The sequence below is a fragment of the Salmo trutta genome, chromosome 4 (genome assembly GCF_901001165.1).
Source record: "Salmo trutta chromosome 4, fSalTru1.1, whole genome shotgun sequence".
NCBI classification, from domain to species: domain Eukaryota; kingdom Metazoa; phylum Chordata; class Actinopteri; order Salmoniformes; family Salmonidae; genus Salmo; species Salmo trutta.
The window spans coordinates 29,719,043-29,744,727 of record NC_042960.1 but is presented as its reverse complement, the minus strand read 5'-3'; the positions used below and the strand labels follow the sequence as shown (position 1 = coordinate 29,744,727).

Sequence of the window (25,685 nt, the reverse complement as noted above, 5' to 3'; positions counted from 1 at the left end):
GTCACTTTTACCTCTACCTACATGTACATATTACCTCAATTACCTTAACTACCTTGTACCCCTGCACATTGCCTAGGCACCGGTACTCCTTCTATATAGCCTCCTTTTTGTTATTTTATTGTGTTACCATTTCCTTTTTTTATTTTGGAAATGTTTCTTACTTTTTAACTCTACATTGTTTTTGAAAGGGCTCGTAAGTAAGCATACACGGTATCGTATACACCTATTGTATTCGGTGCATGTGACAAATACAATTTGATTTGATTTGACTAATTAATATGCACTCACACACTTTATGTTGAAGGCTTCCTATCCTTTCTGTGTGCTCCTCAGACCCCTTCTCAAGGACAGTGCCAGATGCCAGCTGCACCTCTGACCTTCACCTCTCTCCCTGACCCCACAGATATAGAAATAGAATCAACAGATGTGCCTCTAACATGTTGACACTTTTCTTCATGCACTTCAGAACTCCAGCCTCCTTATTATTGCCTTGCTGTAGAAGGAATGCTAAACACAGTTTGAAATGTTGAAATTAAGAAAGTGTCGAATTTACCCTATTTTTGTACATTTCATATTTTGGTACGTCATAAGCAATGTTCTTGAATTTTTCACAGAAACCTTTTTTATAAAGATAGAAGATATTTCTTTGTAAGATGCTACTATAGTTTTGGCTCGTACAAAATGGCCCCTGTAGCTGAATTGTGATTCCTTCAGTCTGACCTCTAAGCTCTATGCGATGGGGGTTGGAGAGGGTGATGCTGGCACTGTACAGTAAGGCAATAACTGAGGTGTTGTGTTGGGTACGATCAAGGTATCTGGTACACAAGGCCTTCCACCCTACCTCTAGCCTGTATCTCCTCTCTCTCATTCACACCTAGGGCTGTTACGGTGACCGTGTAACCGCCAAACCAGCGGTCACGGGTCATGACTGCAGTCAAATTCTACGTGACCCTTTAGTCATGGTAACTACACTTTTCCAAAACTGCGCTCTGATGCCACTGATGGTCATTAGTGGCTTACCAAACTTGCTAACTCTACTGTCCCTCTAATCACTGTTACATCAATGCAAATGCAATCGAAAATCTTTTTTTTATTATTAGAGCTCATGTTGTGGAACATTTCTATAGGCAATGCAATTGTGTGAGAAAACAGTTTTTATGGCCTCGATTAAAAAGAGGATCCCATAGATAGAATTTTTGTAACTAAATGACAGATTTGTCTTTTCTTGTCTTCTCTTTACAGCAATAACCATTTGCTTTCCAAACCGTTTTCCCGAAATTGTATTTTGAAATATTGCGATATGTATGGCTTGGACCTCTACTTTTCACAGACAGTCACGACTCAACAATAGCTTCCCAAATTGCACACGCTGCCTTTCTTTCCGATTGTAGGCAATGCGATTTAAAACAATCCACAACTTATTTTTTTTTAAAGAAGCTAATGATCCTCTGTGGCAAAATCATGTTTTAGTATCCTATTTTGAATGATTGTATTTATCTCTGTATAGACAGGAGTAGGCTAATTAGGCAATATAATTTGGACAATTTAATTCAATTTACTTTAGGGAAAGCTTAGCTTCTCCTAGCCCTATGGATGCACCGCCTATGCATGCATATTCAAAACGTAATCGCACGTAACCTCGCTATTCGAGTGCAGGCTACGGATGACATGGGTTTTATTTTGTGGGCCATTCTAATAAAAAATAAAAAATAATTCCACACCAGAGGAGGCTGGTGGGGGGAGCTATATGAAGACAGGCTCCGTGTAATTGTTGGAATGGACTACATGGAACAGAGTCAAACGTGGTTTCCACATGCTTGGTATGTTTGATACTGTTCCATTTATTCCATTCCAGCCATTACTATGAGCCAATCCCCCTAAAGCTCCTCCCACCAGCCTCCACTTTCCCACACAAATATTAGTAGGCTATATGTAAAGACCAGATTAAATTAAGAATAGCCTGAATAATTATCAACTGCTTGTCAAATTGTGAATGAAAGACTGATGAAGTGTGAACAGCCTGTGCAAGAAACAGAGCAGAGCTCATGCTTTTCAAAGCTATAAAATCTGACTGTAGTTTTGACACAGCCAGATCAACAGTCGGGGCAATAGGATACGTAATAGTATCATCCGCATATAGATTAAGTTTGACAGGTCCACAAACAAAGAAGCACATTTAATTTGAGTGTCTAAAACATTGACCAGATCATTAACAACTAAAGTGGTTGCTGTAATAGTGCTATGCCCAGGCCTAAACTCTGATTGATTTACATTCAAAATACATTTCTCTGATTTAAAAAAAGACCAAAGTTGTACATCCACCAAGGATTCGAGAATCTTAGCTAGACAAGGAAGCCTTGAAATTGATAATTATTAAGATCACTACTGTCTCCGTCCTTATGGACGGAGCACAAGAGCTGATTTCCATACTTTTGGAATATTTCCTGATAACAGTGTTAAATAAAAAATGTGGGTTATTGAGTCAACAATGTTGGGCGCTACACACTTTAGCAGACCAGGATACAGTTTGTCGGCCATGTGGATTTCTTGTAGTCTATCGCTAGCAAACTATCCAGGTATTATTTTTTTGAAAATAGCCTAAAAGAAAAGTTTTGACTATCATTTCTCTGATCATTCAGCAAGTTTTCCCTATCAGCACCCAGCCGAATATAATTGTGAATAGGCTTAGAAGTTAGCCAGGTGAAATAAAATGATGATTGAATGCGTCAATGAGACCAGTGTCTTAACTTAACTAAACTGAAAAAAAATAAAACACAACCTGAAACAATTTCAAAGATGTTACCGAGTTACAGTTCATAGAAAGAAATCTGTCAATTGAAATAAATTCATTAGGCCTTAATCTATTGATTTGACATGGCTGGGCACAATTTGAATTAGTTTTTCCCTACACAAGGGCTTTATTACAGATAAAAATACTCAGCACCCCAGCACCCTCCCCCTCCTCAGACGATCCCGCAGATGAAGCCGGATGTGGATGTCCTGGGCTGGTGTGGTTACACGTGGTCTAAGGTTGTGAGGCCGATTGGAGGCGGCTTATGGTAGAAAAATGTACATTCAATTCTCTGGCAATAGCTCTGTTGGACATTCCTGCAGTCAGCATGCCAATTGCACGCTCCTGTGGCATGATGTTGTGTGACAAATCTGCACATTTTAGAGTGGCCTTTTATTGTCCTCAGCACAATGTGCACCTGTGTAATGATCATGCTGTTTAATCATCTTCTTGATATGCTACACCTGTCAGGTGGATGGATTACCTTGTCAAAGGAGAAATGCTATTTGTGTGAATGGAAAAATTCTGGGATCTTTTGTTTCAGCTCATGAGACATGGGACCAACACTTTACATGTTGCGTTTATATTTGTGTTCAGTATAATTTAGCCGGGTTCCCATCAAAATCTGAAAGAGCAGTTACATAGTTACATATCAGATTTAGCCTTTCTGATTTGTTTTACACAGTGATTCCTTAGTTGGTTAAAAGCTTGCCAGTCCGGGCCTAACCATGTGTTCCTGGCCTTGACCCAAGCATCCTCTATTTTATGAATGACTTCTGATAATTCTGGAGAGTACCAGGCATTCGATCTACCTGTAACCCTTAATTATTTTATATTTTTTACCTCCTTTTTCACCCCAACTTCGTAATTACGATCTTGTCTCAATGCTGCAACTCTCCAATAGGCTCGGGAGAGGCGAAGGTCGAGTCATGCATCCTCCAAAACATGACCCGCAAAGCCATGCTTCTTAACACCCGTTCGCTTAACCTGGAAGCCAGCTGCAACAATGTGTTGGAGGAAACACTATTCAACTGAAGACCGAAGTCAGTCTGCAGGCGTCAGGCCCTCCACAAGGAGTCACTAGAGCGCAATGAGCCAGGTAAAGCCCCACTGGCCAAACCCGGATGACGCTGGGCCAATTGTGCGCCGCCCTATGGCACTCCCAGTCACTGTCGCTTATGACACAGCCTGGGCTCAAACCCCAGGCTGTAGTGACGCCGCAACACTGCGATGCAGTGCCATAGACCGCTGCGCCACTCGTACTCTTCATTTTTTAAGGGAGCATGATTATCCACAATACTATTGAATTCATCTGCAAAGAGGCTCAAAGCTAATTCAGGTTCAGCGATAGCTGAAATATAATCAATGTCACTAAAATAAAGGTCATGTAAAAAAGCCTGTTCACTGAAGTTTTTAAAGTTCCTTTTTCTTTGTGATGACACAAGGCTTAGATTTTTGTATTCTCACATCTCTGACACAAACAACTGGGCAATGATCACTAATATCTTGAGCGAAGACACCAGTAGGAATATATTTCTCTGGTGTATTAGTTAAAGTAAGATCAATCAGCGATGACTTTGAAGGATCTCTAGGGTTGGGCCGTGTAAGCTTAGGCACCAGCTGGGTTAGGTTTAGATCATTACACATGTTTTTTAAGAACGTGGAAATTTAAGAATTTCCAAATCATTATTTACATCACCCAGGATAATAACTTCAGATTTAGTAAAATAAGACAACAAACGAGTTAACTCCACAAGTGCACTAATGTTAGCTGAGGGAGGATGGTAGACATAGGCTTAGATAGTAGCTAAACATTTTGGGCAAGGGAAATAGATCTCAAGTAAAGAAACAGATAAATTATTTTGAATAAAAAATGGCCACTCCACCACCTCTACCCTGTTTGTCTGCTCTGAAATATTAATATCCGAGTCCAGAATGTTCCCAGAGATCCAAGTTTCAGTCAATACCAGAATATCTGGATTTGTCTGCATAGCACAGATCTTGATGTAATCCAGTTTAGGAAATTAGCTCCTAATGTTCAGATGCATCAACCCAAGACCTTTACGAGTCACATGGAACCTCAAACTCAAACAAGCTATGTTCAATAGGCGGTTGCAGGCCCTGTCTGATGGTTGATATTGATATAGTTGGTACGGCTATACGATTACATAGAGCTGCACCATTTGGTCTATCCCCATTAGTAATAGAGGAAGGAGAAGAAATTGGAATTACTTTTCCAAGGTCCGCAGCCAGTGTCAATATGAGGAACTCTCAGAGTAACCAATGATGTAATGTTATAAACTAATTTACCTGGTCTTTGGTTGCTATTGTGCAACAGCCCAAGCCCTCTACATGATTTGAAAACCGAGGGGGTATTCAACTTTATGGAATTCACATTTGAACTAAAAGCACTGGGTGAGCAAACCACAGTGGGTTCCTCTTTTGAGCTAACAATAGCAGATCTAAGAGTGGAGTTCAGTTGACAACAGCCCTGGCAGTATAGACAACAGTACGACGATAATGCTTAGAGAGGATGGGAGGTATTACAGAAACGGGGCTTGGTCTGTCTCTGAGTCAATATCTTAACGCAGCCTTGAAATATGAAGAGAGGGTACAGGCTCCTAGGTATGTAGGCTATGCTTAGAAGCCAGGAGATGCTGAATGTCTTTATGTTAATTAACGGTCAATTACCATGAGACTGGCAGTTATTTGCATGACAATCACCGGCTGACAAAATTTGGGCTCTGCACTTGGCATGGTGAGGAGGTGAGAAGAAGGTGTCACGTCCTGGCCAGTATAAGGGTTAATTGTCATTGTAGTTTGGTCAGGACGTGGCAGAGGGTATTCGTTTTATGTGGTTCGGGGTGGTGTGTTTGTTGAAGGGGCATTTGATTTAAGTATTCCGGGGTGTTTGGGCACTGTTTGATATTCATGTATTCTATGTTTAGTCTAGTGAGTCTGTTTCTATGTTTGGTTAATTGGGGTTGGGACTCTCAGTTGAAGGCAGGTGTTGTCTATTTGCCTTTGATTGAGAGTCCCATATATTAGGGTGTGTTTGTCATTTGTGGGAGATTGTTCTGTGTTTAGCCTTGTCAGACTGTTTTGTTGATCGTTCGTTCTTTTGTTATTTTGGTGTTCATTTTGAATTTATTAAACGTCAAGATGAGCATACACATACCTGCTGCATTTTGGTCTTCCTTTACCAACGACAACCGTGACAGAAGGTGAGGAGGACGCCCGCCTGTCTTTCCTCTCTTCTCTTTTCCTCTCACCTCCTCTCTCTCGCTTCCCTTTCCTCTGTCAAATCCCTAATTTCCTTATCCAAGTGTTGGAATCCCTCAGATCCTTCCCCCGATTTGGTTGCGTTTGGCCCAACCCAACGTGTTTCATTTTGCTTCGTGGGATTTGTGGGTGTTTTGTTTAGGCCTGTGTATGTGTGAGCTGAATGTGTGTGTGTGTGTGTGTGTGTGTGGTGTGTGTGTGCGCCTGCCTTCATGGTTACCCCACATCCCGCTTCACCACAGCCTGGTCTGTGTGTGACAAACACCAAACACTGGGCCCAGCCCTTAGGCCACCCTCTCCTGGTCTCCTGGGTTAGTCTGTTTGTACACCTGGCACCAAATACATACATCTTCTACCATGGACACCACCACCACCCCACCCTCACCCACCTCAACCCTCTCCCTCTATACAGTCTGTAAGGCCACCAGCTAGCCACCGGCTAGTGTTTGGCTAGTTGTCTCACCAAATGACCCTCTGTTTTGCTTGTACACAACCAGCAGCCCAACTGCCACCCCCGCTCTATTGAAAAGAAACTGGGCTCAGCTGTGACACTATCCGTCGCTGTCAGCCTCAGTGTCCACTGTGTGTGTTTTGACTGGGCTCTGCCCATTCACTGGCAGCATTGTGAGTATAAACCTCTCAACAAGTTTAGGATTTACTATATGGACAGGACTGCTGTCAAACAAGCTCCCCCGTCTCATCTCATCTCCTACTCTTCAGGCAGGCATATGGATCTATCTCAAACCAACCTTGTGATGCTCCTCCTCTTCAGTATGTTTGGTTTGTGTGGTTTACAGTTGACATGGAGATGGGCTGCCGAATGGCATCTGAAAAACTGGGGTTTTCCACTAAAACTTTCTCTTCTAATTTATCCACTTTTTCACTAAGTTGTACAATTATTTTATTTAAATGTACTTGGGTTCATCCTTATATTCTAAATCAATTGATATGGCAGCTTAATGACTTAAAATCATTTTTACCATTGGGATAATACTGTGCTGCCAGTAAGAGTAGTAACACCAATGAGACATTTTTGGTTATTGAGGAATCGGTTAAATGGAGGCCACAGATGCTCAAATCTAAGGTCTTTAATCATTTACTAAAGTGAAATGATTTTTAAAAAATCGCACAATGTTATTTCCCTTCATTTAAATTGAGTAACACCAAGTGACACTTTGGATTTAGACATACAGTGCATTTGGAAAGTATTCAGACCCCTTTACTTTTTCCACATTTTGTTACGTTATAGCCTTATTCTAAAATGGATTAAATAGTTGTTCCCCCCTCATCAATCTACTCAAAATACCCCATAATGACAAAGAAAGCAAAAACAGGTCTTTAGAAAATCTTGCAAATTCATTAAATATAAAGAACAGAAATACCTTATTTACATAAGTATTCAGACCCTTTGCTTGAGAAAAGTAATCTCTGGTCTGATAGACACAAGATTGAACTCTTTGGCCTGAATGCCAAGGGTCACATCAAGAGGAAACCTGGCACCATCCCAATGGTGAAGCATGGTGGTGGCAGCATCATGCTGTGGGGATGTATTTCAGCAGCAGGGCCTGGGAAACTAAGTACAGAGAGATCCTTGATAAAAACCTGCTCCAGAGTGCTCGGGACATCAGACTGGGGCGAAGGTTCACCTTCCAACAGGACAACGACCCTAAGCACACAGCCAAGACAAAACAGGAGTGGCTTCAAAACAAGTCTCTGAATGTCCTAGAGTGGCCCAGCCAGAACCCGGACTTGAACCCAATCAATCATCTCTAGAGAGACCTGAAAATAGCTGTGCAGCGATGCTCCCCATCCAATCTGACAGAGCCTAAGAGGATCTGCAGAGAAGAATGGGAGAAACTCCCCAAATACAGGTTGTAGCGTCATACACAAGTAGACTCGAGGCTGTAGTCGCTGCCAAAGGTGCTTCAACAAAGTACTGAGTAAAGGGTCTGAATACTTATGTAAATTTAATATTTCAGTTTTTTATTTGTAATAAATTAGCAAACATTTCTAAAACCCTGTTTTTGCTTTGTCATTATGGGGTATTGTGTGTAGATTGATAAGGAAAACAAACAATTTCATCCATTTTAGAATAAGGCTGTAACATAACAAAATGTGGAAAAGGTTAAGGGGTCTGAATACTTTCCAAATGCACTGTACCAAATTATCAATGGAATCCTCAAGGTTTTGACATACTAAAAGAGTGTGATTAACTAATACTTTTCTTTAGTACAGACCCCTCCCCCAACAGCTTGCCAATGGAGGGAATGCTCAAGGTCCTTGTATATCTTTGTAATGAGTAATTTTCAATGCGGAAACACTAATGACATACAACTGATTGACAGACATTATACAAGTAAAAAAAGTATTTTAATAGCCTTCTTTGTTTTTATTGATTTATACAATATATGAAATACTTGTAACTTTCCAGAATTCAAAATACTAGATAGATATTGCTAAATCCCCAAAACATGTCACTATAACTCTAGACAACTACTGGGACAAGCCAATTTGCTTAGCATAAGTACTTTAAACAATGCATAAACTTTATGTTTTGCAGTATAAAGGATGTTTTATCATTAATAGACAGTTCAATATCAACAAAAACATGTATAATGTGTAACTATTTGTCATTTTAAAGTGTTTTTCATGGACACAAATGCCACCGCAAATCAAGAACGACCTGGTTACCCAACCACTGCTGTCACATGGGCCTCTATTAGCAGTGTCACGATACAGTCTATAATGACCAATACAGACGAACCTGAATTGAGCTGACTCCAACTGAAAATAAATCAAATTGAATCTCATAAGATTGATTCAAATCGAGTTACAGTGCAAACTCAACTTAGCCTAGAGTCTGCTCTTCTGCATAAGCTTTGTTACAATGACACAAGCTTTGTCCCATTCCCCCCTCTCTCTCCCATCCTCCCTCCCATCCCATCCCTAAAGTCTGCAAAAACACTACAGTGAATACTGTAGTATACTGTAGAATACTGTAGTATTTATAGTTAACGATAGTATACATTCTGTAATAAAATAAAACTGTAGTATATACTATAGTAATTAACTTTGTGTTTTTACAGATTGTAGTATACTGTAGTATTTACTCTAGTGTAATGTGGACTGTAGCACAAGTGCATTCAGAAATTATTCACACCACTTGACTTTTTCAACATTTTGTTGTGATACAGCCTGAATTTAAAATGTATTAAATAGAGATTTTTTTATAGTGGCCTACACACAATACCCCATAATGTCAAAGTGGAATTATGTTTTCAAAATATCTACAGGCATTGCTTGAGCGGAAATGTCTTGAGTCAATAAGTATTCAACCCCTGTGTTATGGCAAGCCTAAATAAGTTCAGGAGTAAACATTTGCTTAACAAGTCACATAATAAGTTGCATGGACTCAGTCTGTGTGCAATAATAGTGTGTAGCCCTTTCCTGTATTCAAATTATCTAGTGGCCTCATAAGTGGAATGTTATTAATATACACTATATCAAAAAAAACTTTCTATGTCAAACAGTTTTGGTATATTTCAGTCTTCTGTGATGTATATACAGTTTAATATTGGGATGCAAACTCAAAGTTGAATACATTTCAACTCTATATCTGAAATGGTACAGGTGTCTTCTTTTTTTAAGCCCATAACCATGTGAGTGAGGTGTATATTTTTGGAGTATTTACTGTAGTGTTTTGGCCAAATTTACTGTAATATTTGCTATTGTGTTTTTGTTTTAATATCTTTGACATAGTAGTGGAGGCTTTCTTATTGAATAAACCTACTGGAGAAATACTAAAAGAACAAATGTTCCATAACCTGTAGGTAGGACTGGGGGTGGAACAGATAGTGCAGAGCTTCTGCTCTGAACTATAACCTGTAGGGAACACATTGTATGGTCTATACTTGTTGCAGACTGTTGTGTTTTTGCTGAAATTATTGTAGATGTTACTACAGTGTTTTTTATGCGAATAATACTGTAGTATTTTCTATAGTATTCTACAGTACACTACACAATTATACAGTAATTACTTTACATTATCAGTGGATACTACATAGTGTTGTATAGTATACAGCAGTTTACTACAGAATTCTATAGTAAGTATTGTAGTATTCTACAGTGCCTTGCAAAAGTATTCATCCCCCTTGGTGTTTTTCCTATTTTGTTGCATTACAACCTGTAATTTAAATGGATTTTTATTTGGATTTCATGTAATGGACATACACAAAATAGTCCAAATTGGTGAAGTGAAATTTCAAAAATTAGGGGCACCACCAAGCAAGCGACACCATGAAGACCAAGGAGCTCTCCAAACAGGTCAGGGACAAAGTTGTGGAGAAGTACAGATCAGGGTTGGGTTATAAAAAAAATCTGAAACTTGAACATCCCACGGAGCACCATTATTAAAAAAATTGAAAGAATATGGCACCACAACAAACCTGCCAATATCGGGCCGCCCACCAAAACTCATGGACCAGGCAAGGAGGGCATTAATCAGAGAGGCAACAAAGAGACCAAAGATAACCCTGAAGGAGCTTCAAAGCTCCACAGTGGAGATTGGAGTATCTGTCCATAGGACCACTTTAAGCCGTACACTCCACAGAGCTGGGCTTTATGGAAGAGTGGCCAGAAAAAAGCCATTGCTTAAAGAAAAAAATAAGCAAATACGTTCGGTGTTCGCCAAAAGGAATGTGGGAGACTCCCCAAAAATATGGAAGAAGGTACTCTGGTCAGATGAGACTAAAATAGAGCTTTTTGGCCATCAAGGAAAATGCTATGTCTGGCGCAAATCCAACACCTCTCATCATCCCGAGAACACCATCCCCACAGTGAAGCATGGTGCCGTGGGGATGTTTTTCATCGGCAAGGACTGGGAAACTGGTCAGAATTGAAGGAATGATGGATGGCGCTAAATACAGGGAAATTCTTGAGGGAAACCTGTTTGTCTTCCAGAGATTTGAGGTTCACCTTCCAGCAGGACATTGACCCTAAGCATACTGCTAAAGCAACAGTCAAGTGGTTTAAGGGGAAACATTTAAATGTCTTGGATTGGCCTAGTCAAAGCCCAGACCTCAATCCAATTGAGAATCTGTGGTATGACTTAAAGATTGCTGTACACCAGCAGAACACATTCAACTTGAAGGAGCTACAGCAGTTTTACTTGAAGAATGGGCAAAAATTCCAATGGCTAGATGTGCCAAGCTTATAGAGACATACCCTAAAGAGACTTGCAGGTGTAATTCCTGCAAAAGTAGGCTCTACAAAGTATTGACTTTGGGGAGAGGTGAATAGTTATGCACACTCAAGTTTTCAGTTTTTGCATCTTATTTCTTGTTTGTTTCACAACAACAAAAATATTTCGCATCTTCAAAGTGGTAGGCATGTTTTGTAAATCAAGTTCTTCAAACCACCAAAAAATATATTTTAATTCCAGGTTGTAAGGCAACATAATAGGAAAAATGCCAAGGGGGTTGAATACTTTCGCAAGCCACTGTATAGTAAACTGTAGTATTTCTCCATGTCGGTCTCTGCCTTGAGGCTACAAATTATTTGAATTGCATCCAAAGCAAGCAAGCATAAATGCAAATTCAGGTTACACCCCCCTCACACAGACAGAAACGCACACGCACATACAAACACATTCTCATACACACACTCATATTCTCACTCTAAAAATACTCACTGTATCACCCTCCATATCTAACTAACACACACACACACACACACACACACACACACTAGCATACACAAACAAACATTCACCGTATCAAAAACACACACACAAACATAAACACACGGCTTGCGTCATGATGGCCCTGTACGTGCAGCTGATGAGGATGGTCAGGTGGTATACAGGGAAGAGAGGTAAGCAGCTCTAACACACAACTCCAAGCCCTGTACAATCTCTTAATAATAGTATTATTATTATTATTATTTTTGTTGTTATTTTTATTATTATTATTATTCTATTCTTATTAACTCTATTGTCCTGACCACCTGTTCAAAAAACAGCTCACCAATATATGATACAGCATGATACAGTTATATTTCATACACAAGTTGGTAGCTGCAGAGCCCTACCAGGACATTGACAGTATGTACAGTAAGTAAGTGAATGAGAAAAGAGAGAGAGTTTGGTTTGCTAGGGCTCGAGTGTCTCTCTCTGTCAGTGTGCCTCTAATCCAGCCCAGACTCAGTCAGGTTTGTGCTCCAGCTCCCGTCCCAGTCATTCCACTGTTGCAGGCCCTAAAAGGATTACACACCTAGTTTCTGCTGTATAATCTCTCTGCCAGGTCACAGGATAAAGGGGCCCATTCACACGCAGTTCACACACAGGTTGGAACCCATGCTGCAGTGGTACATGCGCACTGGAAGCAACGGCCTAGACCGCTAGACCCCCCTAGGCCACTCACGCACGCACACGCACGCGCGCACACGCACGCACGCACGCACGCACACATATCCACAGCTCCTCTCCCAGCCGTGCAGAGCCTGAGCCAGTCATGGAAGGATGCTAATCTGTTAGCATTAGCACTTGGCTATTCTGCATGGGTTCAGGTGTTGGCGTTTATGGGTAGCAGTTCTGCGGTCGCTAACCCTGTTCCGCAGCTTAGCTCAGACTGACATGACAGAAAGCTATGCCTGAGGTGGGAGGAGTAGAGTGGCAGGATCCATCTCCAGCGAACAATGGGGGTTTATTGAAGAGTGGGGAGGGGGAGGGAGGTAGGGACGGTGGACAGGAGGGAGAAGGGGGAGGGTGAAAGTCCTGACTGACATATCAGAAGTGAGAAAGTGTTTGTTTAGTGCTGCTGTATCAGTCGCTGCTGCTTGATCATTGTTGTGAGCTGTTGATAACTCAAGAGGAGTCAGAGGATCTAAGCACAGACAAAAATAAAACCCCGCACACAGCCATTCTCAGGGTATGGGAAAACCCTTAAACACAGACAATATGTGCTTGCACACTCTTTCTATTCCCTTCTGCCTTGTCTTGTGTCATGTTTCTCAATTGCATACTTTATAGAATTGAATTGAATACTTCAATCCACAATTTCAAATTGTATTTTCTGTCAGGGAAGGGTTACCCCAGCAGATATTGCTGTGAAGAGAGGAGGAAAGGGTTAACGGTAGAGCTGGCCTTTTATCTGAAGAGGTCCTGCCTGCCTGACTGACTGGCTGTGCTACTCCATGAGTAATGCTGAGCCATGGTGCCATGACACTGTGACAACCACAGAGGGGTGGGAGGGAGGGATAGGAAGCAGAAGGAGGAAAGGGGACTGTGTGGGTAGAGAACAAATATAGACGAGGCGAGGGGGAAGGGGGATTTGGATCAAGCGAAGAACACAAATTGAGAAATGGAGGGTAGAGGAGAGAAAGGGATGGTGATAGGAAGAGAGAAGGCTCAGCAGTTGTGCCTGCCAGCAGCTCGTTACAGAGTGTCACCGGAGTATTGCATCAGTGCTACAGGGACGCTCACATTGCAGGATGACATCACCTTATACTGGCTCGGCTCTGCTGCGGACAGGAGCTCCAAACACACCGTCTGTCTGCCACCCCAGAGAGAGAAAAAGAGAGAGCGATAGAGAAAGAGGGTTTTGGGGCAGATGAGAAGGATAAAGGTGAGGAACAAGGGTGCAGACTAAAGATAGAGGGAACGAGAGAACAGGGGAGAGAGATTTGGGTTGTTGAAAGGCTGGGGGTGGAGTGTAGTGAGGGTACTGCCTTGCTCGGACTGCTTTCGCTCTCTCTCTCCCTGCTTGGCACTGTAACTGGCTGATGCACTAACAGAGATGGAGGGGAGAGAGAGGAGGGGGGTCGACTCATTCCACTCCACTGCGTTATTAACACTTTGGTGCCGGGGTCTAGTTTTTGGGGAAGAGCTGCATACGCCATGCATGCCTAACAGGAGACTCGCCATCCGGTTCTCTGGTCGTTGCGTTTGGGCAAAGACCTATTCAGCCAGTACCGGGAACTGAGGCTGGGTTTTTGCACTGAATTAGAGCAACGCCTGGAAATTTCCAGACGGTGCAGCTAATTGGTTAGCTCGAGTTAGTGCACACATGACTCCTAGCTGGCTGGCTGGTTGCTGCAGATTTCTCCCACAGTGAGTGTCAGTTGGACAGACAGACTGGACAGGCAGCTTTTATGACAATCAGGCTTGAATTTGTTAGGTCTGAAGTGCATCAAGGAATCAAAAGATTCAACGTAATGTTTTCTTTAACCTCTAAAAGTGTAAGCCGTCTATAGCCCCTAAGAACACATTGAATAACACATTCATAAATGTCACAAAAAAAATCATAAGGAATAAGGTTTTGAAGTGTCTTCCCTATATCTAGGATATATAAGAAAGCTCATTTAGTTTTTTTGGTACATATATTTTACCCCTTATTTTTGTTGGCACAAAACTACCACCATACTTCCATTCATTTGTATGGGTTACCTTCAGATGAGTCCCATGACACTTGTGGGTGTCGTAGAGCAAAACAGAGAACATCGTGTTCGTTAGAGTCACCCCTTTCCACAGTGGGGTCATATTAGTTTATAGGCCAAAACGTTTGGATGCTACAGACGTTTTTGTGAGATGACCAATTTGTGGGATGTCTTATGGTCTGAGATGCAGCCCATGCAAAAAACAGATATCTCTATCTTAAACTAACGGATTTTGATTGGGATTTTTTTTATTACGTTGCTTAGATTGACTCTTAAAGATCCTTAGAAATATCATATTCTAGATCATAAACATTATGACTTCCTCTATTCTTAATCAGAATCCGCTTGGACTGTATTTGAACCCTCTGTCCCATATTGTAGGTTAGAAAGATTCTCTAGGGGGGGTTCATGGCCTTTGCTGACGCAGATATCTGATGAGACAGACTCAACATGCATGATGATGTCTGAGCCAGATTGACACTCATATTTTAGTTTGTTCATACGCTTCTGTGGTTCTCCAGAGAGGACATGAGTGTTTTATGCCCATATGGTGATGTGGCTCCATACGGGGAGTGCTTCTTCACCATATACACTGACTGTATTAAACATTAGGAACACCTGCTCTATCCATGACATAGACTGACCAGGTGAATCCAGGTGATAGCCAGGATCCCTTATTGATGTCACCTGTTAAATCCAATTCAATCAGTGTAGATGAAGGGGGAGAGACAGGCTAAATAAGGATTTTTAAGCCTTGAGACAATTGAGACATGGATTGTGTATGCCATTCAGAGGGTGAATTGGCAAGACAACATATTTAAGTGCCTTTGAACAGGGTATGGTACTAGGTGCCAGGCACACCGGTTTGAGTGTGTCAAGAACTGCAACACTGCTGGGTTTTTCACACTCAACAGTTTCCTGTGTGCATCAAGAGTGGTCCACCACCCAAAGGACATCTAGCCAACTTGACACAACTGTGGGAATCATTGGAGTCAATGTGGGCCAGCATCCATGTGGAACACTTTCGACACCTTGTAGTGTCTATGCCCCAACGAATTGGGGCTGTTCTAAGGGCAAAAGGGAGTGGAGGGAAGAGAAACGCGGAGTGGGGTAACAACTCAAAATTAGAAAGGTGTTCCTAATGTTTTGTACACTCAGTGTACATACAGGGAGTATGGCCCTCTCCACATGTTCCCTGCAGCTAGCAGCCCATGGACGCTGTTACTGCTGCTGCTCTGACATACGGTACACACAAATGGGCCGAACAGGCATACACGCACATACACACACGCAAACACACACCATTAGGTAACCCTGAATCCTGTATGGCTTATGCAACTATTTTATATAATATTGTATATTACTGCAGAGGGAGACAGAAAGAGAGAGAGAGAGAGGGAGAGAATCTAATGATGTCTGTAAAAAATAAAGAGATAATCATCAAACCCTTACAGTGGAGGGAAAGGGAACAGGAAGCACAATCATTCCTGCCTTTGGATTTGGACACTGTAATATTATCACAATTTTCAGACATAATATATGCATGACCGCCACAGCGTCTTATGCAACAGTTCCCTTTCTGTGTGTGCTCTGGCTCCCCTACTCTAGAAAGGTCTATGTTTAGCGCGGGACTATGGAACAGCCTATTCGTGTCTACAGTTAAATTGCACTTTCCACTCTACTTATTACAGTTACAGACAAAATATGAAAGCGCTAAGGGCAATGGATAATCAGCACAGAAATAGCACCGTCAAAAAATGTGTCATGTGGCAAGCAGACTGCGGTCACATCAGTGTGCAGTGAAAACGCTTCCCCCCTCCATCTCCAAGCATGGAGCGGTTTCCAAATCCTCAAGGCAATCATGTACCGTTCAAACTTCAACAACCCAACTTAAAAGTCTGCCTTTTTTTTGTTCCATTTTTTGGGGATTGGGCATTGGTTAGCTTGGCTTTGCACTGTAGCCAGGCAGATTAGAATCTCACTCACGGCTGCTTATGCCTGCCCCATGGCTTTGAGCCGCACAAATGCACAATCTACTGTGTTTTAACACAACACACATACACTGTACACACACACTCGCACAGAGCAGTGGAATCACTGTTGACGACATACGCTGGGGACTTTGACAGGCAGAGCTACTGTACCTAACTGGAGTGTCTTTCTGTAACACTGATCTGTTGCAGCACATGCACACTGAGACAGGGGCCATGAAACCATGCGTAAAAATCAGGGCTGAAAATCTGCTAACACACACACACATACAGATAGAAAAAGTTTCTAAATGTGATTTGGTCCCATAGGCACCCAGTTAACCTCTGTCAGTCTGGACCTCCCTTTTTGGCATTTTAGCTTTTATTGTACAAAACCGAAATAACAGATAAATTAATTTAAATGATTACGTTAAAAGGTTAGAAAAGTTCCAGTCTTGCGTAGATGTTGTATTTCAGACACAGCTGCTGTGCAACCACTGATATGTCAAGACGAGATTAAAACTTATTTAATGAACTCTATAGTCCTAAAGGCCTACGTTTTCAATTGTTTATTAAAACATAACTTTATTTAAGACCTTTTGGAATAACTCTCATATTAGATGCTGTATCATCACATTACAGCGCTTCACTAGGCGCTGCTGCGTTTCTATGGCTACAGAAGTAACAAAACCAACACCTGAGTCCCAGAGGTCATCTGTGGTTACACAGACACACACACACACACACACACACACACACACACACACACACACACACACACACACACAGACACACACACACACACTCACTCACTCACTCACTCACTCACTCACTCACTCACTCACTCACTCACTCACCCACCCACCCACCACCTGTGTAGCAGATGCTTGAGAGAAGCCAGAATCACAGGATGGCAAATACACATCCCTGACTGACACTCCTAACAAATGATCTCAGAAAAATTAGGTGTGGAAGGGAGGAGGCGAAGGAGGGGTAGTTCACACACACACACTTATTCATACTGCTGCTGGTGATTATTATAAATACAGTATGCAAATGCCGGCGTGATGCTTCTCCCGTCTATTATTCATGAGATTCAGAGGGACCCCGTCCTGATGCATAGATAAAACACAGCAGATTATTCTAGTTTCCCAGGGCTCTATCTCCCGTGGATTACCGTGCAGGGCAGAGGCAGTTCCTGTGTCATTGTTACCCTTTCATCTGTCCAGCCTGGCCTGTGTAGCACCACCCCACCACAGATAGAGACAGTGTCAATTAAAACACTTTGACACACTTGACAGAGAGGGGCTGTGTGTCCGGCATTAGCCATCTGGGGTGGGGAACTGGGGGACTCCCCCCTCACACACACATATACACGCCACTCACCCCCCCCCCCCTCCCATGTTGTAACATATGTATAATATGTTTTGTGTCTGGCCATGAGTTGTGGTCATGCTCAGAAAACAATTACTAGATATTTTAGTGTCACTTTTCTATCCTCTTGTGGCCTGCATCCCTTTGTCCCTCATAGTACTGTTTGACCCAATCAGCAATTCACTTCCTGTATCCCTGCGATGTTCATTGGCCAGGAGGGTACACTAGGTTGCAAAAAAATTGAAATACAAAACTTCAATCTCCGGCAACAGAGTTGAAGTAAAGTCATTTCCTATTGGTTCCCAACACTGGAGTCTGCGTACTGCCTAGTTCTTAGCCTCTAGAAAGTAGATGGGAACATACCAATGTGTTTGTGTGAAAGGGGGCGAGTAAAATGATGCCACTAGATTCTTGAAAATTACTAACATGATATATAAACCAGTGAACGGAAAAATATGTTCATATACGTATACAATCGTCCGTATGTTATAACAATGCTGTCTGTGAATTGTAGCGCAGAGAAAGCGCAAACCCATTTTCGATGCGTCATTATTAGAAACGGCTGTCACCCTGGTGTCCGCTTGGAGTGGTATCGCCGAGATGATGTGAACGGTTCCCTAGGCGCCGCCAGTGTTCTTAAAATGAAGATTACTGCTCAGTCCCTGAAGAACGGACTGGATTGTAGAGCTGGTATCTACTTTCAGCTCTGTAGGACTGTTAGATCATTTTATAGGCCTTTGGAACAGTGAAGTTGTATGTCTGAGCAGTGAAGCCTGGTGCTTTTAGAGAAGAGTTAATCGTATTTATTGTCCGAAGCAGGCATTCAGATCAGCAGAGACTGTCCTATATGAGCTGTCCTATATACAGTACATAGCAGTATCAAATCAGTCAAGTGTTGTATACGTTTTGTCGTTGTTCACCTGTGATCCTTTTTTTTAATATCCATTTGGAGAAGGACAAGTGTCATTCGCAAGTGAAGTAAAGACAATGTACAATACAGTTTGGACTACGGAAAAAGAAGACAATGATTGGAGGGACGTGATGATGCCATATTCCACAGAATTAATATTTTACATTGAAATGGACCAACCACCTCCAGGTAGGCCACTAAAACTATTGGATTGTCATTGTGTGGTAAAGTAATGTATCATATTCGTAGATGCGGGGACATTTGTCATATGGATTGAATGGTGAAAACTTTAAGAACGCCTTGCCTGAAAAACCTGCCTGTCTAGATAGCGAGCCTATTCATTTGGGTAACTTCGTTGTTGTTTCATTTTGCAGTAGTTATAACAGATGCGCAAGTAGTGCACAAGCGTCTAGAAATGTGCGTTATAGTTTTCTATTCCATTCGCTGTAACATCGCTACATTGTCAACGTCCAGTCGTTTTGCTACTGTTGCAAGTGCATCGGTGATGACGATCCTTTAGCATCTATTTTTTATAATGTATCAGATGCGTTGTTTAGTTTGTAACAATTTTGTAAAAAAAAAAAAAATTACGAATCTATCGGAGTGACATCACATGAACAGCAGATTGATACAGGCTACTGTGTATCCTGCAATAATCCCTTCCGTTTTAATAAACATTTCACGCGCATATGGACATTATTCATTGAATCAATGAACTTTATTTGTCGCTATGATACAAATTGATTAACTCAGTATAGTTATTTAGTCGGCTGCTTATTCATTCGTTTTTCTTTAGTAATTCATTCATTCATTTAGCACGAAGGCCATCACTTTTGTCAGTTTGCTTTGTTCTTTTATAACAGTCTATTCAATATTTATTGATGTCGTTCATACCTAAACTCTACTTTACCGTGTTTTACCATCAATATGATATCCTGGTTCTCCAAAATAGTTAAAGGTGTTCAGTCCAGTGAAGCATAGGTTGTGGGGGAGGGGAAAGAGATCTGAAAAGATTGCGTTACAAGTCAATGAAGTACAACCCTCTGTTTAATCTATATCAACGTTGCTCGAGGCGCAGATGTCATGCATAATATCTGCGCATGATTCTGACCGACTGTCATATAGATGTTTAAATGTATTTTAGTCATTTCTTGGTATTTTGTGCAAGTGTCATTCGACTCCCATCCCCCTTCCCCCTCTTCTTGAATTAATACCGCAGATGTAGGACGCTCAGCGGATGGAGCAGGAGATGCTGTTGAATTGCACTGAATATAATTTGCCGGTAGCTCTTTCTCCCCCCCTGTCCCATGCCCTTGATAGAACGATTTTAGAATATTGGCACCTTCTGAAGTGGACTGTTACACTATCCAGTTCTGCGTGTACAGCAACCCTCTCTATTGTGATCCGGGGCAAATGGGATGATATCTCTTTAGAAAAAGGGGCTTTATGTCGGGGGTGGCATTCTCCTATAGCTTATGTGTAGTCCATTTCCATTTACATGTGCTGTCAATGCAATGGCTCTGCGATTCACAAGGGTTTCACGCATTCACTATGAGGTCATACATAGGCTGGGAACCGATAGAGAGACAGTTTTAAGATGGCATTTAGATATATAGGCTCGAGCTGACTATAGTCCAGCTACACTTCTGCAATGCAACTCAGCTATAGACCTACTCTAAAAGGCATAGCCTACAGTATAGGCTACAAAGCTACTGTCAAATGAACTAACAAGTGAGTCAGTACCCAGTGGGCAAAATCTGGTTTAAAAGACATCAGTTTTTTCTAAATGTATTTTTACTAACCAGAATAGGATGTATTTTTCTGACCAACATAAAACCAGCTGGTCATAATTGTGACCACTGTATTATGTGCTTTATTATGTACTGATCATAGTTAAGACCTCATCATAACCTGGTAATGACCATTACCTACTGTAAAAAGTATTGCAGAGGAAAAAGTTGCATATTAAAAACATTGTTCATTACATTTATATTTGTTTCCATAGCCACCGGTTAAGATGAAATCTGCAGCATATTCTTACATTTAACGTTTTTAGCACATCTGCATACAGTAATTGTTTCATAATCCAAGACATTACATGCATAGAAAGACTGGGACAGGGTATATAAAGGCCCATTTTTGTAAAAAAATTGTATCAATGATTAATTAGTGGTGTAATGGGGTAGATCCTCATCAAGGACTGAGCACAGAAGTCGATCTGGCGCGTAGTGGCCCTCTTGAAGAGTGGTGTGATGGGTCAGCTCTGCAGTGAAAAGAATTAGCGCATTACAACTTTATCAATCTGAGATTTTAAAAGAACTACATTCCTGAAGAAACTGTGTGGTCCCAGTTGAAAAAGTTTGTGGCAGTTATAGCTTAGATGTCTTTAAAAAAGAGCAACTTGCTCATATACATACTTTGCGTCCTCATCCACCCCGACGTCAACGGCATATTTTAGAACTTCAACCTCCTGAGTTTTCTGGCTTTTCCGTGCACTTACTGTAAGCTTAAAAAGAGAAGAAAATAAATTAATGATTGGCGTAATGTGGGCATGCAGGACACGACATAACAGTGACGCACAGTAAAATATATTTAACAGTCAGAATCTACAAAAAATGCATGCCAAATGTCTCAACTGCTCACATTTACTTACCAATTACAATGGAGGACACGAGTGGTATCAAAGGCATGTTTTCTCCTCTGTCCCTTCATATTGAAGTGGGACATTAACTAAATCTCAAACATTTTAAGAAAGAGGATATCAAAAATGTGACTAGTTGGACAATTTTTTTGTACTCATCTCTAAGTGTTAAAGTTTTGCTTAATATTCAAACAACATTTTATAAACACACCACTCCATAATCCTGAGGACGTTGTCCCAGACAGAAGTTCCCAAAATTGAGGACAGCTTGGCAGTCTTAAAAAAAGAAAGGTAAATGCAAAAATCGAGGTATGTATAGAGAGACAATAAAATATTATGTTTTTCTAAAGTTATGTTTGTATGTCATATCATTCCTGCAACAAACATTGTTAGAAATTGGTGTAATTGGAAAATCTCTTTCCTTTCTTCTTTAGCTGGGATGTGGCAGAATAGATCACTGGTAACGCAGTAGGTGGCCAAGGACTGCTGTAGAGGCCATGCATCAGGTCATTGACATGTTTCAGGAACTGTAAAGACAGAGCCAAATCAATATTAACCATTATGATTAGTAACCTAGCTACAACAGAAGGCCTAAGGTCTTCAGTAAGTTAGACTTAGCCTAGCAAGTACATTGACTATGTTGCCCCTCAGCAATCTGGCAGTTAGGCAGACAGACGGGGAGGGAGAGAGAGAGACAGCAAAACATAGGCTATTTACAGGCTGGATAACTACTGAACTCTTTCCCTTTGTTCACTCTTCCATCCTTCCATCCAATCTAGAAGATTCCTACAAAAAAAGAGAATCAAGAATTGAAAAAGACAGTTAAGGTGTAACGTTAGAATGAGTGTTGAGGGGTATATGCATAATGTATCGTATTGTCAAATACAAAATACACACAAATACATGGATCCCTGATGAATCAAGAAACATGTTGACATGACAATGTTTTCTAAAGTTGTGATCATCTCTCGCTCTCTCTTACACAAATACACATTTACTGTCATTAACTAAACAGATATCAAAATGTAAACTTTAGCTAGCTAGCTACAACAGCTAAAAATGAAAACTTACCATGTCCATGGAGGATTAGCCAGAGCGCTAACGTTAGCCAGCTAGCAAAACTTTAGTTGATGTTTTTCTCCCCAACAAACAGCTGCATTACTTACAAAAATTACAACATGAATGCAGAACAGGGACGACTAAATAGCGGTCAAATCTTTTGGAAGTTTTTTGTGTACATTTCAAGAAACTGTCGTTGTTTTCCAGCTGTGTTGTTGTGTAGCCTACCGGGCATGTGACGGCTCGAGCAAGCAGGCTGCTTGTGCGCAGAGATTTATTTCTGCGTGTGAGGCACAGATTCCAATCCAAGTTTTAGTTGGCCTACCTTCTTCCTATTTAGCTACTGAAATTAAAATTAAATTAGTGCACCATTATGGTATACCCCTTTCCTGCAGTTAAATGACCAAATTGCCCTCTAGTGGCCTCATGGGTGGAATTGTATTAATATTTTTCATAATTTCATAATTCTTATTTTATGTCTTTTATTTTTTTAATGCTGAAAATCTGATGTTTTTATGTCAAACGGTTTTGTTAAATTTCAGTCTTCTGGGATGTATATACACTGTAATATTGGTATGCAAATTCAAAATTGAGGACATTTAAACTCTATATCTGACATGGTACAGGTGTCTTCTTTTTTTAAGCCCATAACCATGTGTGTGAGGTGTATACTTTTGTTTCAAAGTAGATTTGTTTTAAGACTACCAAGAAACACTCTGTGTGACCCTGAGTTAGCCCATTGGAGTAAAAGGTTAATTGCGTAAAACAATTAGGGGAAAATATAATTGTAATATTTTCAGGGTTAAATTCAGGTGCAATAATTTGATTAATTATTGATGGAAATAAATGGGATAAAAATAGGGTTTTGTAAATCCTGGTGGATTGCAGTAGAATATTGAACTAAAAGACATACAGTGGCAAGAAAAAGTATGTGAACCCTTTGGAAATCCCTGGATTTCTGCATAAATTGGTCTAGATCACAGCAATAGACAAGCACAGTCTTCTTAAACTAATAACACACAAACAATTATACATTTTCATGTCTTTATTGAACACACCGTGTAAACATTCAAAGTGCAGGGTAGGAAAAGTATGTGAACCCTTGGATTTAATAACTGGTTGACCCTACTTTGGCAGCAATAGCTTCAACCAAACATTTTCTGTAGTTGCGGATCAGACTTGCACAACGGTCAGGAGGAATTTTGGACCATTCCTCTTTTCAAAACTGTTTCAGTTCAGCAATATTCTTGGGATGTCTGGAGTGAACTGCTTTCTTGAGGTCTTGCCACAGCATTTAAATTGCATTGAGTTCAGGACTCTGACTGGGCCACTCCAGAAGGCATATTGTCTTCTGTTGAAGCCATTCTGTTGTTAATTTACTACTGTGTTTTGGGTCATTGTCCTGTTGCATCACCCAACTTCTGTTGAGCTTCAATTGGTGGACAGATAGCCTAACATTCTTCTGCAAAATGTCTTGATAACTTGGGAATTCATTTTCTGTTGATGATAGCAAGCTGTCCAGGCCCTGAAAAAGCAAAGCAGCCCCAAACCATGATGATCCCTCCACCATACTTTACAGCTGGGATGGGGTTTTGATGTTGGTGTGCTGTTTTTCTCCACACATAGTGTCGTGTGTTCCTACCAAAAAACTCAACTGTAGTTTCATCTGTCCACAGAATATTTTGCCAGTAGCGCTGTGGAACATCCAGGTGCACTTTTGCAAACGTCAGACGTGCAGCAATGTTTTTTTTTGACAGCAGTGGCTTCTTCCGTGGTGCCCTCCCATGAACACCATTCTTGTTTAGTGTTTTACGTATCGCAGACTCGTCAACAGAGATGTTAGCATGTTTCAGAGATTTGTGTAAGTCTTTAACTGACACTCTAGGATTCTTCTTAACCTCACTGAGCAGTTTGCGCTGTGCTCTTGCAGTCATCTTTGCAGGACGGCCACTTCTAGGGAGAGTAGCAACAGTGCTGAACTTTCTCCATTTATAGACAATTTGTCTTACCGTGGACTGATGGACATCAAGGCTTTTAGAGATACTTTTGTAACCCTTTCCAGCTTTAAGCAAGTCAACAATTCTTAATCTTAGGTCTTCTGAGATCTCGTTTGTTGGAGGCATGGTTCACATCAGGCAATGCTTCTTGTGATTAGCAAACTCACATTTTGTGAGTGTTTTTTATAGGGCAAGGCAGCTCTAACCAACATCTCCAATCTCGTCTCATTGATTGGACTCCAGGTTAGCTGACTACTGACTCAAATGAGCTTTTGGAGAAGTCATTAGCCTAGGGGTTCACATACTTTTTCCAACCTACACTGTGAATGTTTAAATGATGTATTCAATATAGACAAGAAAAATACAATCATTTGTGTGTTATTAGTTTAAGCACACTATGTTTGCTTATTGTTGTGACTTAGATGAAGATCAGATCAAATTTGATGACCAATTTATGCAGAAATTCAGGTAATTCCAAAGGGTTCACATACTTTTTCTTGACACTGTATAGGCCTAAGTGTTATTTGTTAAATTCTGAAAACAAATGTTCTTAGTCATAATAGAACAACAAAATAGCATTCAGTGGAACAGAAGGAAATGCCCTGCTCAATAAACAGTGCAATTACGCAGACAAAAGATTAACATTAGAAGCCAACACACATAGAATGCTACCAGATATCATGAATTAATTAAACATTATTTCATTGCACTGCAGTTTAACTGCATTTTAACGACAGTGACTCTTTGTAATTATATCCTGTATTATTGTGAATGTTTATCTTACATGCTGGTAGCCTGGAACAAATGTTATGGAAGTGAATGTGCACTTTACAACTTTGCAACTACAAAAAACATTCCCATAGTCTGTAGTAAAATCCAAAGCATTTATAGCATCTGAGATTCTCTAAATTAGGGACCATCTCTGATAGCTATAAGACCGCAGAAACTATCACAAATTTTTGCGTGGTAATGACGCATGACCTGAGTACCATTAGGCGGAGCCCATAGTATAATATGATTCTGCCGGACTTGGGAAGAACTCGGCCTGCATGAAGCCCCCCGAGTCCTAGTCCATGCCCAGAGTCTTAAACAGAATAGGCCTGAGCCCAGCATGTTGACTGGGTTCAGTAGTTCAATCAGATTTCAACCAAAATAATGGTCATTACCAGGTTATTTTTCAAGATGTAAAAAATACATAATCAGGGTTGGAAATGAAAACCCTCCAAAT

At 40.9% G+C, this 25,685-nt stretch overlaps 1 protein-coding gene and 1 long non-coding RNA gene across 3 annotated transcripts in view; one reads left to right on the top strand and one right to left on the bottom strand.

Moving 5' to 3' along the window:
• Positions 1-25,685, top strand: part of LOC115192204 (phosphatidylinositol 3-kinase regulatory subunit gamma) — a 326,582-nt gene that overhangs the window by 263,909 nt on the left and 36,988 nt on the right. The window contains exon 1 of one of the 2 annotated variants that reach the window (XM_029750442.1): positions 18,475-18,949. The exons of the other annotated variant lie outside the window; for it this stretch is intronic. Coding sequence (XP_029606302.1) covers positions 18,838-18,949 — 112 coding nt within the window. The 5' untranslated portion in view covers positions 18,475-18,837. Of the gene's footprint in view, positions 1-18,474; positions 18,950-25,685 lie in introns of those variants that run through there. 2 annotated transcript variants of the gene reach the window in all.
• On the bottom strand, positions 20,577-21,495 carry LOC115192205 (uncharacterized). The gene is made up of 2 exons (XR_003877896.1): positions 21,178-21,495; positions 20,577-21,023 (listed from the first exon to the last, which is right to left on the bottom strand). It is a non-coding gene; the product is annotated as an uncharacterized LOC115192205 (long non-coding RNA).